Here is a 14,549-nt window from a genome sequence, read left to right on the forward strand (position 1 = left end):
CCTGGGAAGTCAATTTTAAATTCTACCATTTCTTTGCCCTGTTAATGGTCAAGGATTCTTTAGGACAAAAACATGAGCTTGACAGTGGTAAAATCAACTAATTGTGGGGGTTTTTTGCCACTGACAACATAACCTTGACCAAGGGGTCTTCTTTATTGAAATGGAAACCACACCATTTGCTTTTCAGACTTGTACACCAATTTCTGCCTTAGGGGGCAAGACAAGCAGCTTATTACAAGCCCAAATGGACACCGGAGAAAAAAAGAAGTGCCAGAAAAATATAAGAACTGCATGGTACACTGAATGCAAATAAAAGGTCCCAATGTTAGCCCCAACTTCCTCCTACATGGCTTTCCATGTCTAGAGTTTTCAGAATATTCACTCACAAGAAAACCTATTTCAGATATCAACTTGTTCCTAATAGCTAAGGCTACAAAGGTTGAAAAGTGCATTTACAACCCTAAAAATTAACTACTTCCACAGTCAGCCAACTCGGGTAAGCTTAGAGGAAGTGTCTCAGTAGGAACTTGATGGCCTGATGGGGGAGGGGAGGGAAATGGCACATGGTTCGTGGTTTCCCTTTACTTCCCAGCACATCACACGGTTCTGTTCTCTGCCACATACGTTCCGTCTTTGCCACCCAGCCCTGTCTACGCTCTCTCCATTGAGTCACGGGAGGATGAAGGGTATTTTATTCATTAAAGTTGACAGTCTAAAATAAATTTGTTTTGGTAGGTCTGATCCACAGAATTTCTCTAATTTGAGGGTGTTATTTCCAACACCTTTTCTTATTCAAAAGGCTGAATGAGCCCTTCAGCTAGATTTTTATTATTAGAAATAGAAACCAATGCCTCTAAAAGGTCAGGAGCTGGGCTTTCAGAATCTAATACACTTTTTTTTTTCCTTAACAAAGTTCTTGAACACTCATTAAGATAAGCAGAAAAGCTCTTCTAAAAGTCATCTGTGGCAGTTCTAGGAAGCGGCACGTGCTGGACTCATCACACAGTGTAGCTGAGAGGCCGGCCGCCCAGACCAGGGCAGTGTGTGCCTCCTGAAGGGTCAGAGAGGTCCAGGCTGCAGGGGTAGCGCCTCACCAAAAATACGTAATTCCCAAGCGCTAAAGGTGTCTGAAACACCACCACCAAGCCTAAGACTACAAACGTGGGTGCCTCTTACTTTAGAAAGGAAACAACTGTTAACTAGAAGGATGCATTGCTAAAGGATAAGCTTCTTTCATTCTGGGCTTGGGCTAAGAACAGAGACCGGCTTCTCCACCTGCACCTACCACAGGCACTAACTCACTTGTCTGGGCAGCTCAGGGCCATCTGTGCAGTGATGGGGGGGTCTGACTAGCCCACTCAGCATCTCCTGGAAATGTCTATTCCCTAATCATAATTCTTGCAATCATCTTTTTGAGGGACACGATACCAAAAGTTTGAAATTGGGATTTTTTTAAAGGCTTCTCAGCCACGACCAGAGAGCACCCCGTTTCTGAGACCTGAGGCAGTGTGCTGACAACCCACAGCTCGTTCAAAAGGGGGCTTCGTGTCTGGCTGACATAACCCAAGGTCTCCCTCTCCAGAAGGGCTCCTCATTAAAGAGAAGGCAGTTGCCCAAAGGACACTCAGCCGCTTTCCTACTTTAGCAACCTGTGTTCCTCCTTGCTGCAAGAGAGACTGAAATTAGATATAATGAAGAACTCAAACAGCTGCAAGAACTGCTGGCCCTTAAAGTGGGCAAGACAAGAGTCCACGTAATCCCCTTCACCCAAGTCTTTAAAAATAGACCAGATACCCCTGCGTCATGTTTATTAGATAGTCCATGGACTCCCTTGGAGGCAGGGACAGGAATTGTACGTCTTCTAGAGATTCCTCTATGCACTGCAAGCCTATAAATTTGTAACTCCTCCTTTTAATTTATCTGTGATGACCCTGAACTGAGCACTGCATAACTGCCAGGGCCATCTAATTACCCACAAGCAGCCACTAATCAAAACTATAAAGCATCCGAAGTCAAGAACACATTCCACACCAGAAAAATAGCCTCACCCCAAACCCAACAGGCATGGAATGAAGAAAATAACTGCAGACATGCCTGAAGCTCCCTCTGAGGTGCATCTGTAAGTGGTTCCTGACAGGTCTCAGAACACTCCTGCTTTTAGATGTCAGAAGAAAGAGATCACCCTTACCTGTGAACAGGGGGCTGAAGGAGACCGGAGAAAAGGCACTTTGAGTTCTTGTCAACCTGGGTTTCCTAGGGGGTGAGAAAGCACACAGAATAAGGGGGGAGAGGGATGCATTTAAATCGCTACAATACTCGATTCCAGATGCACTGAAAAACAAAGCAAACCCTAGGCATTGTCAGCAACACTTTTGTAATAAAACCTAAAATGTAAGGAGGAAGAATAAAATAATTAAGGCAATTCCTTAAATACATTTGGCTACAGAATTCACCAGTCTGCAAAGCAATGAGAAATCTCTTTGGCTCTCTCCACACCTAGTGTGTGAAAAGGTACAACACCTTGAGTGGTAATTAGCAAGTCCATTTCTAGAGGAAGTCAGAGGCACAGCTGATTTTCATATGGGAGCTAAGAGAAAGGCTCTGACCTGGCCAGGTGGCAGGTCGGAGCAACAGCTTTCCCTCTGGGCCTGCCCCTAGGAACAGGACGTCCCAAGGAGAACCAGGGAGCGTATCTGGACGTGAGACCAGCCCTGCAGGATGCACATGTAATTTCCAACCACTAAGACCTCTGATTTCCGCATTAACGTCCCCAAGCCAAGGGTGAAAACCATCAGCTAACAAGGTGCCTACTCAGGTTAGGGGCTGTGCCTGGCACCCAAAGAAGATGGCCCGTTCCCCTCGCTGCCCTGCCAGTCACAGAGCTCTCCCCATGACTTCTTGATGCTGCTCCAGGGAGCTAGCTAAAAAACCCACACAAGGCTTTCCTGGGAAAAGACAAACAAAAGGCAACTTTGCTATGTACCAATTTCAAATGTGTTTACAGAGAGAAATAAAAGAAATCTAAAGACTGTGACAAAGACTTTCAGGCTAAAAATGTGCTAAGCTCAAAAATTTCATCTCGAGATGACTGACTACAAGGGAAAGACGTGCGGAGGTGGTGGAAATGGGCTATTATCTCGATTGTGGCAGAGGTCATGATGATTATATATATATATTTATCAAAGTTTATAGACCTGGGCACCTTAAAAACGTGAATTTTAGGCGGTTTATAAATCATAGCCCAATAAACGAGACTTTTAAAAAACTCCCACCGCCGATTTGAGGGCCTGATTCTGGGCCTTGTAGCTGGCTCACCTTCCAAAATTACTCTCGCCCAAAGGACTAAGTGAAACTTCGACGGCACCAACGGAGGGGGAGGAGGGAAGCAAAGAAAATCTTGTTTAGAATTATCTGATTTTGAAAGATCTTTATGCATGTATGTTTAACACAGATATCTGAGATTCTCAGAACTCACTTCAAACAAAATTTCAAAACCATTACGTAAAGATCTGAGAAACAGCCGAGATGCTGGATCCCCTCTCCGGACCCCACTCTCCCTCCCTCCGCAACCCCCTGCGCACCGAGACAGAAGAAGCTTACGGGTGGCGCCCAGGGGGAGGCGACTGCCTCGGAACAGGGTACAAGCGCACACGGTCCCTCTGCTTATAAATGTTGCCCCTGACAGTCTGCCACTTAGTCCCAACACTCCAGTGGGCTGAAGTGGAAAGTTAATTCACCTGGACATGAACTTTAAGACTGAAGAACTTCCAAACTGATTTTTATTTGATAACTGTGGGTACAACATTAAACTCAGCAAGGAGAAACCTAAAGCACTGGCCTTCCACAGGGTTCACACCTCAGCCACTTGGCCGTTTGCCTCTTTTCAAAGGAAGCTGCATTACTCTGCCATCTGCCCATGCTGGGGACAAATCTCTTCGGTGCCAAGCACTGAAGAACGGCAGTACCCAAAAGCACACAGCTTGCAGAGGCCTTCTCACACCACCTCATCTTCTCCCCCGCTCCCAGCATTCTGAAGAAGAAAATCATAGTTTCTAGATCTGGAAAAAGAAATACATATGAATCTAAATCCAGGCAGAACCATTTAAGAGCCCTGGGATTTTTTTCCCCTGGCAAATAGGGGAGCCTCCGAGCAGGAAGCTTGGAGAGGCAGAGGTCTAAGAGGCTGAAAGGCTAATAGTAAATGAGAGCTTCCTTCTCTCTTCAGGGAGATGCTAACTGAAAATCCAAAGCAGTTTCTGTCTCAAGGATCCTGAGAGCATTCTAATGGCAGTCACTTGAAAAGACCAATCTAGCCGACTATAAAAAAACAAAACAAGGGAATGATTAACATAAAATTGAGGAAGGTGGTTATGGTAGCTGTGGAGATGTAATCAGGAAGCAACACACAGGGGTCTTCAAAGGTAACTGATAACATTCTATTTGCTAAGCTCAGAGATGTGTACCTGGGTATGAATTTGATTATTATATTGCACACACTATACACACATCCTTTCGTATATGTGAAACATTTAAAATGACAAAAGCCCCATCCTAAGCTGGCAGTGCTGTTTTCTGGAGAGCATCACAAAAAATATGAACAACATTTTTAACTAATCTTTCTATACCACATTCCCATTTATTTTGGTTTGCAGGCCGGCACTCAATCCACCAACCCACACCAGCCAGGTCATTCCCGTTTATTTTATTCCTCCTCAGATCACCTTGATGAGCATTGGGGTGCAAAATTAAGCCACTGTAAGTTTGCCAGTGGGCCACGTGCATCTTAGTAAGCTGTGTAAAAGCTAATAAGCAGAAAGACTGGGGCGGGGGGCGGTGTGGAGTAGGACTCAGTAGGCTTGCCTCAGGTGGCAGAACAGGATAGGGGTGGCAGAAGACCTCAGGCAAAGGTCTTCACTGAGACTAAGCAGTCCTTTGTGTCAGCTGTACATCGCTTGTGCTTCCGTAACAAAGAGACAGAATGCCACTGTCCGTTTCCACTTTGCAAATTGCTAATTGTATGGCAACAGATCTGTGGGATAAACGTTAACAGCGTCAGACTAGATAGGCTGACAACACACTCATATAACCATTGGCCAGTTTTCAAATTCCTGGAAACCTAAAATATAAACAATGAAATAGTAATGCCCTCCCTTTCTTGTCCATTAATCTCCTCTACTAATGTCCAAAGACTTACACATGTTCTTTTCAAAAGTAACTTCCAAACAAGAATGTCCAGATATCAGGCTTCACAGCCACAATTTACCTCTGCCCCTGCTAAAGCACAGTGCCAAGTCAGCCAGCCTGTGCCATTTTCAACACGTCATAAGCCAGTGTCTGTTCATGTGCTACAGGCACAAAAACCATGTGTTCATTTTAGTTCCAATACACAGACATCTGTGCAGGAAGGTCACATCCAAAACTCCATCATAAACCAACTAAAGAACCAATGAAGGGAACTTCCAGGGAAAAGCCAAGAGGTATAGTCCAAGGTCTAAAATGTTAGGAATGATGTTAGCAGGGAAAATATTAAGGAGTGAAAGACACAAGACTCAGATGGATAGAGATTTATGAAACCAGGCTGCTCATTCCAAACGAAAGCTGCCAACCACAACCGCTCCGTGAAAAACAGTTAAAAAGATCAATGGAGTACGGACCTAAAACCCAAACACAGAGTCAGAATTCCCCACATCATAAAACATTTTGCTCTCAGCATGTCGTGCTATTTCTTAAAAATTCCCCTTTCGACCTGAAGACCCAAGGAAACAAGGAAAAGGGTTTCTCATTTCTGCCAAGTCTGTCCACAACAGCAGGGTCTCAAACTGATGCCAAGGCAGCTGCCTCTCTCCAGAATTCTCTTTTCCCCCCAAACAAATAGATAGGAAACCACCACAGAACTACTCTCCATTTTTTTCACCTCAGTAATAGCCTCAACCGTTAACTCAGGGGGAAAAAAATAACACTTAAAAAATGAACAAGGTACCCATTTCCAACCAAGGGTGTATTACCTGATGATTCAAAAAACAGTCAGATCAAATGTTGTTTCTCACCAAATATAAAGGAAATCACCTCAACATATGTGAAACAGAAAAGGGAACTTTACTGGTTTTCCTGAAATAGCAAATCTATATTACACTGAAGCCCACAGGCATCAAGCCCAGCTCTGTGAATTCCAACATATGTGTTAAAGGCCTAGCCCAGTTCTTCACAACAGAAACCCGATTGGTTGGTGGGCCCATTTCTTCCTTCGCTTCAAAAGAGTTCTCTAAGCTAACTCATACTTAAGACTCAGAATATCCAGGCAGGTCCACTTAGCACACTCTAAAGCACCTTAAAGAAACTAAAGTTTTGCTTAATGTTAAAATATGGAAACTGTTAGGTCTTACAAAATGATTGCAGAAAGTACTTTCTAGTGATAGCTGTGGGGAAAATGTTAAGAAGAGCAAAGAGAATCATGCCCACAGGTTACTGTGAAAGCCCCAAATTATATAGTAAAGAGTACAGAGACTCCAACCAACAATAAAGACAAAAGCACCTACCTTCTGGCAAGAAACAGATATCTCACAGCCTCCAGGTCCTACCAATGAAAACAAGCGCACAAGCTAAAAATCCAAACTCATCCTTCCTTCCAACAGGGCGGACTTCTTTAGGAGGTGCAGAGCCACAGAAATCCCAACGACCCAGGCCAGACATACCAAGTCTCTCACAGCTGCGAGACTGCCAGCAAGACTGGCGCACAGTAAGCTGTGTAAAAGCTAACGAGCAAATCTAACAGCACCAAATCCTAAGTGTAAAAAGGAAAAAAATCTCCAGCTCAATCTTATTACTCTTCCAAAAGCACAAAATATTCCATCTCCAGTTCTCTTGTTTTCATTCTGTTCCTACAAGGACAGGGAGAAGACAGGAATCACTCCCATTTTACTGATGAATAGAAAGGAAGAAGCATGGAGAAGACAAAATTGGCCAGCGTCCCACAGCTGATGCTAGAATTCTAAATGGAATTAGATGTTCACATTCCGTCCAACATGCTGCCTCCTAACAGCAAGTCAACCAAACGTTCGTACACAAATACCTAGCTCTTCTCCAATCCATCAGAAAAAGCCCCTGGACCAAAAAATGTAATTCTCCAGTGCCCTGCACTAAGCTTTTCAGAGCTACAGGCCAATTTGCTCTGCAGCAGAAATCGGTATTGTGCTTAGTGTGATGGTTGGTGACAAAGCAGCCAATGACCATTAAATTCTGCTTCCAAAGGCAAAAAACCGTATAATGTTATATGCCTTTTCCACTTCCTAATCTATTAGACGGAGCAGCTAATTTCACGCCGCACCTCATATTTGGCGTGTCTGAAATCTGAGACCAAGTCCTGGTCAATATGGAACAAAGGCAAGACAAACCACAAGAAAATTAGCAACCTATCCTATGTCATTACCCATAGCTTCAATCCTGCCCTCCCCCCATATGATGAAAATTTCATCTATACTGGTTAAGTGGAGCATCAAATGCAGAGCCTACTACAAAAAAGCTGTTTCAGCAGCCACACACTTTCCAAGGCCTGAGCATGAGTCCGCTGGGAGGCAAATGCAGAAATACAGGTCTACTTGAAGAGGGTAATGTGCATCAGCTGATTTCTTTAGGGAGTTTGGGTTTGGTCTGATCCCCAAGATGAGTCCCTGGCACAGCTGCTCAGAAATGGCAGCAACGTCAAACTGACACCAACTTTCCTTGAGTACCCAAGTTCCCTTAAAAAGAGAATTCCATGGATGAGCGGTTCCCAGTCCAGGTGATACCTCAGGGTCAACTGGGAAGCTTTTTAAAAATTCAAATTCTTGGGCCCTAAGACATACTGATCTTTTCCCAAAGCTCCTCCAGTGATTCTGGTGCACAAAGTTCTCAATTTATTCCCCTAACCCATTCAGCAGCACAAACCACAATGGCAGTTACCACAAGATAAGTTTCATTTCACTGACACAAAAGTTGACAGCTTTCTACAGATCTAACACTGGGTGTTAGAGAACAGTCCACCCTTCAAAAATGCAGGGAAAAAAATTCAATGTCTAAGTTTGGAAGTTTCATCAAATGACCTAGAACTCATGCATCAATGCCTGTATCTCATACTTAGAATTCTCACATGGGCTTGACAGCAAAGCAATTTTCTATTCTCACTGACATTGGTCAGCATATAGACTTAAGATACCAAGTTTATCTAGGAAAACACAAAAACTTGGAACAGAGATGCCAAATTGATTGTGGACCTATACAACTCCTCACATCATTTGTATGCATGAGTATGAAAGGGGTACGGTGCTGGAATACGGAGAAAGTAAAATGCAACACCAACTTTCTGTCCCAAAGGCCAAACCAGCAACAACCCTGTGGGAGGTAATAATATACAGATACCTTGGGAAAACTTTAAAAGCTGGGCCAGGGTAGGGGTGGGGACATGGTTTCAAATCATCTCGGGACTAGAGAGATGCTAACCAGCTGAGAAGTGTCAAGGGGAATGAATTCAAAGTGAAAGCTGTTTCCCATAATTAGCTCTGATCTAATGAGCGATGTCACCACCTTTAGCCCCAATTCTTTTCCTCCTTATGAAGGCCACAGAAGGATTGTCAGGATCTTGTTAGAATAAAAGGGAAATGAAAGAAAAAAGGGAAGTTTGTCAGCCAGTCCTCCTCCCAACCCCCAGCAGGTCTCACCTCCCTGCGTCCAGCTCCCGGCCGGCAGAGCCTCCCACGTCGGTCAGGCTCGCAGCTGAAGCAGCCAGCTCTCCAGAAGGCCTCTTGCCGGCCCCATACCCGCCACCGGAACCACCGTTGGAGCTCTTCGTGCGAAAGAGGCGACTGAGGCGGATTTTGAGAGAGCCCTTCAGAGAAGGGCCCGCGAGTGGCCGGAGGGGCCCAGGAGGGGGCGGGGGCGGGGGAGGCGGCTGCTGCTGCTGCTCCCCTCTACTCAAGCGCCCTGGAGGGACCAAGTCCTGCAGCGGGAAGGGCACCGGGGGTAATTCAGGGCCTGGGGGCTGCAGCAGAAGCCGGCCGCCTCCTCCGCCGCGGCCCGGGCTGCTCAGCTCCTCTTCCGAGCAGCTGTTAGTCTCCAAGCTCTCGGCCTCCGACTCCAAGCCCTCCAAGACCAGCAGTGCGTCGCTCGTTTCGGTGGGGTCCTCCCCGGCCTGCGGGGCGGCGGCAGGCGGCTGGGGCTGCGGAGGGGGCGCCTGCGGGGGGCATGGGCAGCAACCCCCACCAACCGTCTTGACCCCCGGCCCCGTTGGCTGCCCAAGCCCCAAAGCTGCCAACTGCGCCTCTAGTCCAGCCGCCGGGCCCCAGGTCCGCTCGAGCGCCAACCCCGGGGGCAGGGCCTTGGGGTCCAGGGCACAGCGGTGCCGGGGACATAGCAGTTCCGAGGGTCCAGGCTCCGGGGCCGCCTCCGCGTCCTCCTCCTCCGGCGGCCGACCCACGTTGCGGAACACCATCAGCTGCGGCGGCCGGGAGCCCCGCGTACCGGGCCGTGCAAGGAAGGGTGGCGGCGGGGGGCCATGGCCCGGGGGTGGCGGCGGCGGGCCTGGCTCGGGGGCCGCCTCTCCATAGCCGAGCAGGCGGCTCAAGACGCGGTACGAAGCGGCCGCTGCCGCCGCCTCACCATCCCGGAGCTCAGTCCCCTGCATCAGGGAGAGGGAGGGAGGGCGGGCGGCAGGGAGCCGGGCTGGGGTGGGGACTAAGCCGGGCCCCGCCGGAGCCCCGCCCGCCGCGGGCCCCGGAGCGACAGCGCTAACGGCCGCGGCGGCCTCTGCCTCATAGAGGGGGCGGGGGGCGCGCGGAGCCCAGCGCGAGCCCAGGCCGCGCGCCGCCGCCGCGGAGGACCGCCCCCCGGAAGGCATCATTTCCGGGAGGCTGTGGCCACTCCCCTTTCCCCGGGGCGTGCTAGCGCCGGCCTCCAAGGAGCGTGACGTTGCGCGAGCCTGGTCCACTATTGGCCGTGAGCCGCTTCTCGCCGGTCGTTGGTCCCCTGCCCCGACCCCTGCTTTTCACTTCCCGGGCGCTCAGGTCGAAGCCACCCCTCCCGGTAAGGTGGAGCAGCCTGGGGACTCCTGGTCTGCTCCTGAGACAGAACCGCTAGCCTTGAGAGTTAACTTTGGCTCTGGTCCCGCCTGTGCCACTTGCGATGTGTGACCAAGGCGGAGTCATTTCTTCATTGACCAACTGTATCACCCCTAGCAGCCAGTGAATATGTAATGACACGTGAATAATGTGTTCTAAGACTCAGAGGTCTGCCGATAAATGTTGAACAACTGACACTCTGGAGGGAAAGGGGGATGTATGCATATATAGGTGCATAAGTATGTAATAAATTTTACTGATGTAAAAAGTGTGTAGCACACCACTTACAAACAAATGATAAGATACGATTGCAAATTCCATGTAACCAATTGATTATCACAGGTGATTGCTTTCACTGATCTTTGCCAAGCTCTTGAATAGGTAGCCCTGTGGTTTCAGTTGACCAAGGAGTGCAGCTGTGACATGAATGTTCGTGAACATTTTCCTCGATGTCAATGTATGAGGAAAGTAAAGGAAAAAAAAGTCTTAACTGTCAATTATGGAAGTGACTCTTTGCTGAACCGGAAAACAGTTTTCAGATAGTGAGAATGTCTGCAATTTTTATTCTATTCACAATCTAATGGCTACAGGCATACCACATTAAATTTAAGTCAAACTTTCTGGTGGCAGAGTCTGGACCCAAAGCACAGAAATGGCACCTCGCCAGGGGAAGGAAAAGAAGAACAGGTCATCAGCCGCAGAACTCAGGTGGCTGAAGGAGAAAATGTATTTGTTGTCTGCCACATCTTTGCATCCTCCAATGACATTTAACGTCCATGTCACAGACCTTTCCGTCAAGGAAACCACCCGCCATGTGACTGGTGGGGTGAAAGTAAAGTCTGACGGAGATGAGTCCTCTCTATATGCTGCCATGCTGGCTGCCCAGGATGTGGCCCAGAGGTGCAAGGAGCTGGGCATCACCGCTCTCCACATCAAACTCCAGGCCATAAGAGGAAATAGGACCAAGATCCCTGGACCCGGGGACCAGTCAGCTCTCAGAGCCCTTGCCCGCTCCGGAATGAAGATCAGACGAATTGAGGATGTCACCACCCCCTCCAACAGCACCCACAGCAAGGAGGGTCACCGTGATCACTGTCTGTGAACAGGAGTCCTTAAATTATTGTTTTCTGTTAATAAATTACCTTTGCATCAGCTAAAAAAAATTAAATCTGAATTATTAACATTTTCTCCATCACTTTCTTAAATCTAGGTAATCAACAAAACACTAAATTTGTATGGTTTGCCAGTTTCCATGGTGTAAACATTCCCATCATGGCCGTTTTCAATCTACCAAAGAGATGAGCAGTAGCATACATTATGGAGCAGTTCATCATGAAGATACAGCAATATCAATAACCCCAAGAGCACAGATAACTAATAATAGTAAAATTATTAGGAAGTGATGAGTTTTAAGAATTTATTTAACATTAGCTTTGTTTTTAATATTCATTTCATTATAAAGTTGTATAATTTTAACAGTGGCTGTGATTAACAACTGGCTTGCAGAACTCCTGAAATTTTAATAATTGGCTCTCATAAGCCTGCATGAGCCAGCTGCATAGCACCACAGTTTTCTCATCAGCAAAACAGGAACAAGGATTGCTGCTTTGCTTACTTGCAGGAATGTTGTGAAGATCAAATTTGTTGTGTAGGGAAAGTTGGACTGGAGGCTGGAAGACCAATTAGAAAACGATTGTAATGATTCCCTGCAAGGTGTCTAGGGATACAAAGGGTAAGGAGGAAGGAGCAGCCAGCAGAACTTAGTAACTTTGGTACCCAAGGGTGCATTGAGGGAAAGAGGGTCGAGAGTCTGCTATGACTCCCGCAGTCAGAGAGACCTTTTTAAAATGGAAATGTGTCCATGGCCAGTGATTATAATGCTTCATGACTTCCCATTATTTTCCCCATTGTTTTTAGCTAAAGACAAAACTCCTTAGGGAGGCTTTTGGGGTCCTGTGTAATCTGACCCTGCCCCTCTCTGGCTTCATCTCCCACCAAGCCCCGCCTTGTTCTCTCTCCCCTGCAATTCCAATAGCCCTGTGTCAAGCTTGCATGTATATGGCCATTGCATAAGCTATTCCCTGTTCTTGAAGGCTTTCCCTCGGCCCCCCCCTTTTTTTTTTTTTTTTTTTTTTTTTTTTTTTGCTTAGTAAAGTCCTACTCATTCTTCAGATTCAACTCACTACCTCAGGGAAATAAATCTCCCTGGCAGGGCACTTCCTTCTCACTGAGGTCTAAGACCACTCCTTTGCTGCAGTTAATTGCACAGATGTTATTTGCCAGCTATCTGTGGGCTTATTTGATTAGTCTGTCTCCATCACTAAGCTGTCAGCTCCATGAACGTAGGGGCCACATCTGCCCATTGTGGACTCTCCAGGGCCAAGGACTGTTTCTGGGCACAGAGTAGGCCCTTGATAATAACCTCACACTTTTTAAGAGTCTCCTGATACAAATTTATCTCATTCAGCACAACAGAATATCCTTCCTTGCCCATGAAGAAACTTGATTAAGCTCAGTTACTCACCTAAGATCGCACAGTACAAAAAGTTGCAATGGTATTCAAAACCAGCTCTGTCTGATGCCAAGCATTTTATTCTTTAGCCTCTCTCCCTCAGCTATCTCTTAGGCATCATTGAGATTTCTGGAGAAAAGGAGAAATTGCTGTGGGGTCACAAACACCTGGGGCCACCTAAGATCGCGGGCTGTGTCAGAAAAACTGGCCCCAGAACAGATTACAGGGCGGGGTAATGCAAGGTCTGTAGCTCTGCAGCGCCCTCTGCTGTCCATCTACTTTCTTAGCCCCACAGGGAGGCTCTGCTTGCCATCTGGGGTATCTCCACCTGCCCAGAGTACACAGAGGCACACAGGCTCTTTTTAAAAGACAGGGCACAGAACGTTACCTTTCTCCATATCTTTAAATGTCCAGGCCTGTAGCTCATGTCCTAGAAAAAAACATTGAAAATTAATATCCAAGCAAAGGAAATATAACGTATGAGTTGGATCGGTGTGTGTTGAGCAGGTTTTGTGTCTACACATACCTCTTTCACTGAAGACTATATAAGTGGTCCCTGCAGTGGTAAGATCCTAGTTTTTAAAGTTTGCGAAGGACAATTCAGATCACCTAAACCAGTCCTGCAGTTCACTTACGTCACTCAGCAGTGGCCAGGCTTCTGGGGTGCCGTGATGAGGGCGACAGGCTCAGTTCCTGTCCCACTGGAGCTTGTTATCTCGTTTCTGTCCCACTCATACCAATTCCTGGATGCATGACCAAGAGCAAATAGTTAAACATCTTTGAACCTGTGTTTCATTTGAAAAAAAAAAAAAAGTAGGTCAATAATAATCCCCCTTGATCGGGCTGTTGTGGGGATTACATGTAAATGCTAAAGCACTATACAAATGCTAGTTGTTATTAGTGTGGAAAGCTTCTTGAGGGGAAAAAGAAACAACTTACTGTTAGGTCTTCACCCAGTGTGTTTTGTTGGCCTTAACTAATAGTAACTGATAATCCCTCTGTCCCTCTCTCGGTTAGTTAGCACACAACATCAGAGCAGCCAAGGGGAAAGCTATGCAGTGTGATACATGCCTGACCCCAGTAACCACTCACTAGCTTTATGGCCTTGAGAAGGTCACTTGGCTGACATTCAGTTTTAGTTTCAGTTTCCTTCTCTGTTAGAGAACGTTCTTGGCTATAGGCACTGTTTAGTTCTGACATCTTAGAGAGTCTGCTAAAGGCTTGTCTTTCAGCCTCTTGTTCTCCCACCTCTTACATTCCCACTTAGGGCTCTAAGGCATAATTGTTTGCAGAGGCCACCTGTAAAGTAAGGGAACCTTTCAGCAACCTCCACCTGTCCCTTCCTGCATACACTCAGTGATCTGGGACATCAAAGGTTGAGGGGAGCAGAGAGAAGGGAAGGAGTCAAAAGAGAGCATGTGCATCTGGGGCCAGATAACTGAGTGAGTGAGAAGTGTATCAACGATGGAAAGGTGATGGAAAAAGTAGGGAGAGGAAGGCAGGGGCTTTGTTCTGTGGCTACCTGCAAGAATTCACACCCTTCCGATCCAGGGAAGCTGCCTCAGACTAACTGATCTCCTGGTTATGTGTCCAGCAGGAGTGGTGTGAGCAGTAAGAAAACCAGGAAGAGCAAGAAAGCTTAGGCACGGTTTTCGGGAAGAAAGGAATTTAGAATGACAAAATGAAGGTGGAAGAAGTGAAAGCAAAACCCCATTCACTCTCTTCTCCCTGCCCCTATTTCCCTCCACCCCACTGGCTGTGGTTGTCAACTCCGTGATGCAGGTGGAGGGATCCCTTGGGTGGGGAGGTGGAAGCCAGGTGGAGGATCGTGCACTGTCACAAGGAACAGTGCGGTCCGAGGGAAGCCCCTTCACCTCGCCGTGTTTGATTTACTCCTCTTTAGTGGGGCTTGATTAAGGTCTCTGGGGATGAATAACCAGGTAGTAGTC

The 14,549-nt window shown here is 47.0% G+C and overlaps 1 protein-coding gene and 1 pseudogene across 1 annotated transcript in view; one reads left to right on the forward strand and one right to left on the reverse strand.

Moving 5' to 3' along the window:
* SOCS7 (suppressor of cytokine signaling 7) overlaps positions 1-9,655 on the reverse strand; it is a 30,602-nt gene extending 20,947 nt beyond the window's left edge. The window contains exons 1-2 of the mRNA XM_054593724.1: positions 8,694-9,655; positions 2,189-2,253 (exon numbers count right to left, since the gene is read on the reverse strand). Of these exons, the coding sequence (XP_054449699.1) occupies positions 2,189-2,253; positions 8,694-9,655 (1,027 nt within the window). The remainder of the gene's footprint in view (positions 1-2,188; positions 2,254-8,693) is intronic.
* Positions 9,656-10,616: 961 nt separating this feature from the next.
* LOC129086954 (40S ribosomal protein S14-like) lies at positions 10,617-11,190 on the forward strand (annotated as a pseudogene).
* Positions 11,191-14,549: the final 3,359 nt, after the last annotated feature.

The sequence above is a fragment of the Pteronotus mesoamericanus genome, unplaced genomic scaffold (assembly GCF_021234165.1).
Source record: "Pteronotus mesoamericanus isolate MK-2021 breed Mesoamerican mustached bat unplaced genomic scaffold, CSHL_Meso_final scaffold_476, whole genome shotgun sequence".
Classification (NCBI taxonomy): domain Eukaryota; kingdom Metazoa; phylum Chordata; class Mammalia; order Chiroptera; family Mormoopidae; genus Pteronotus; species Pteronotus mesoamericanus.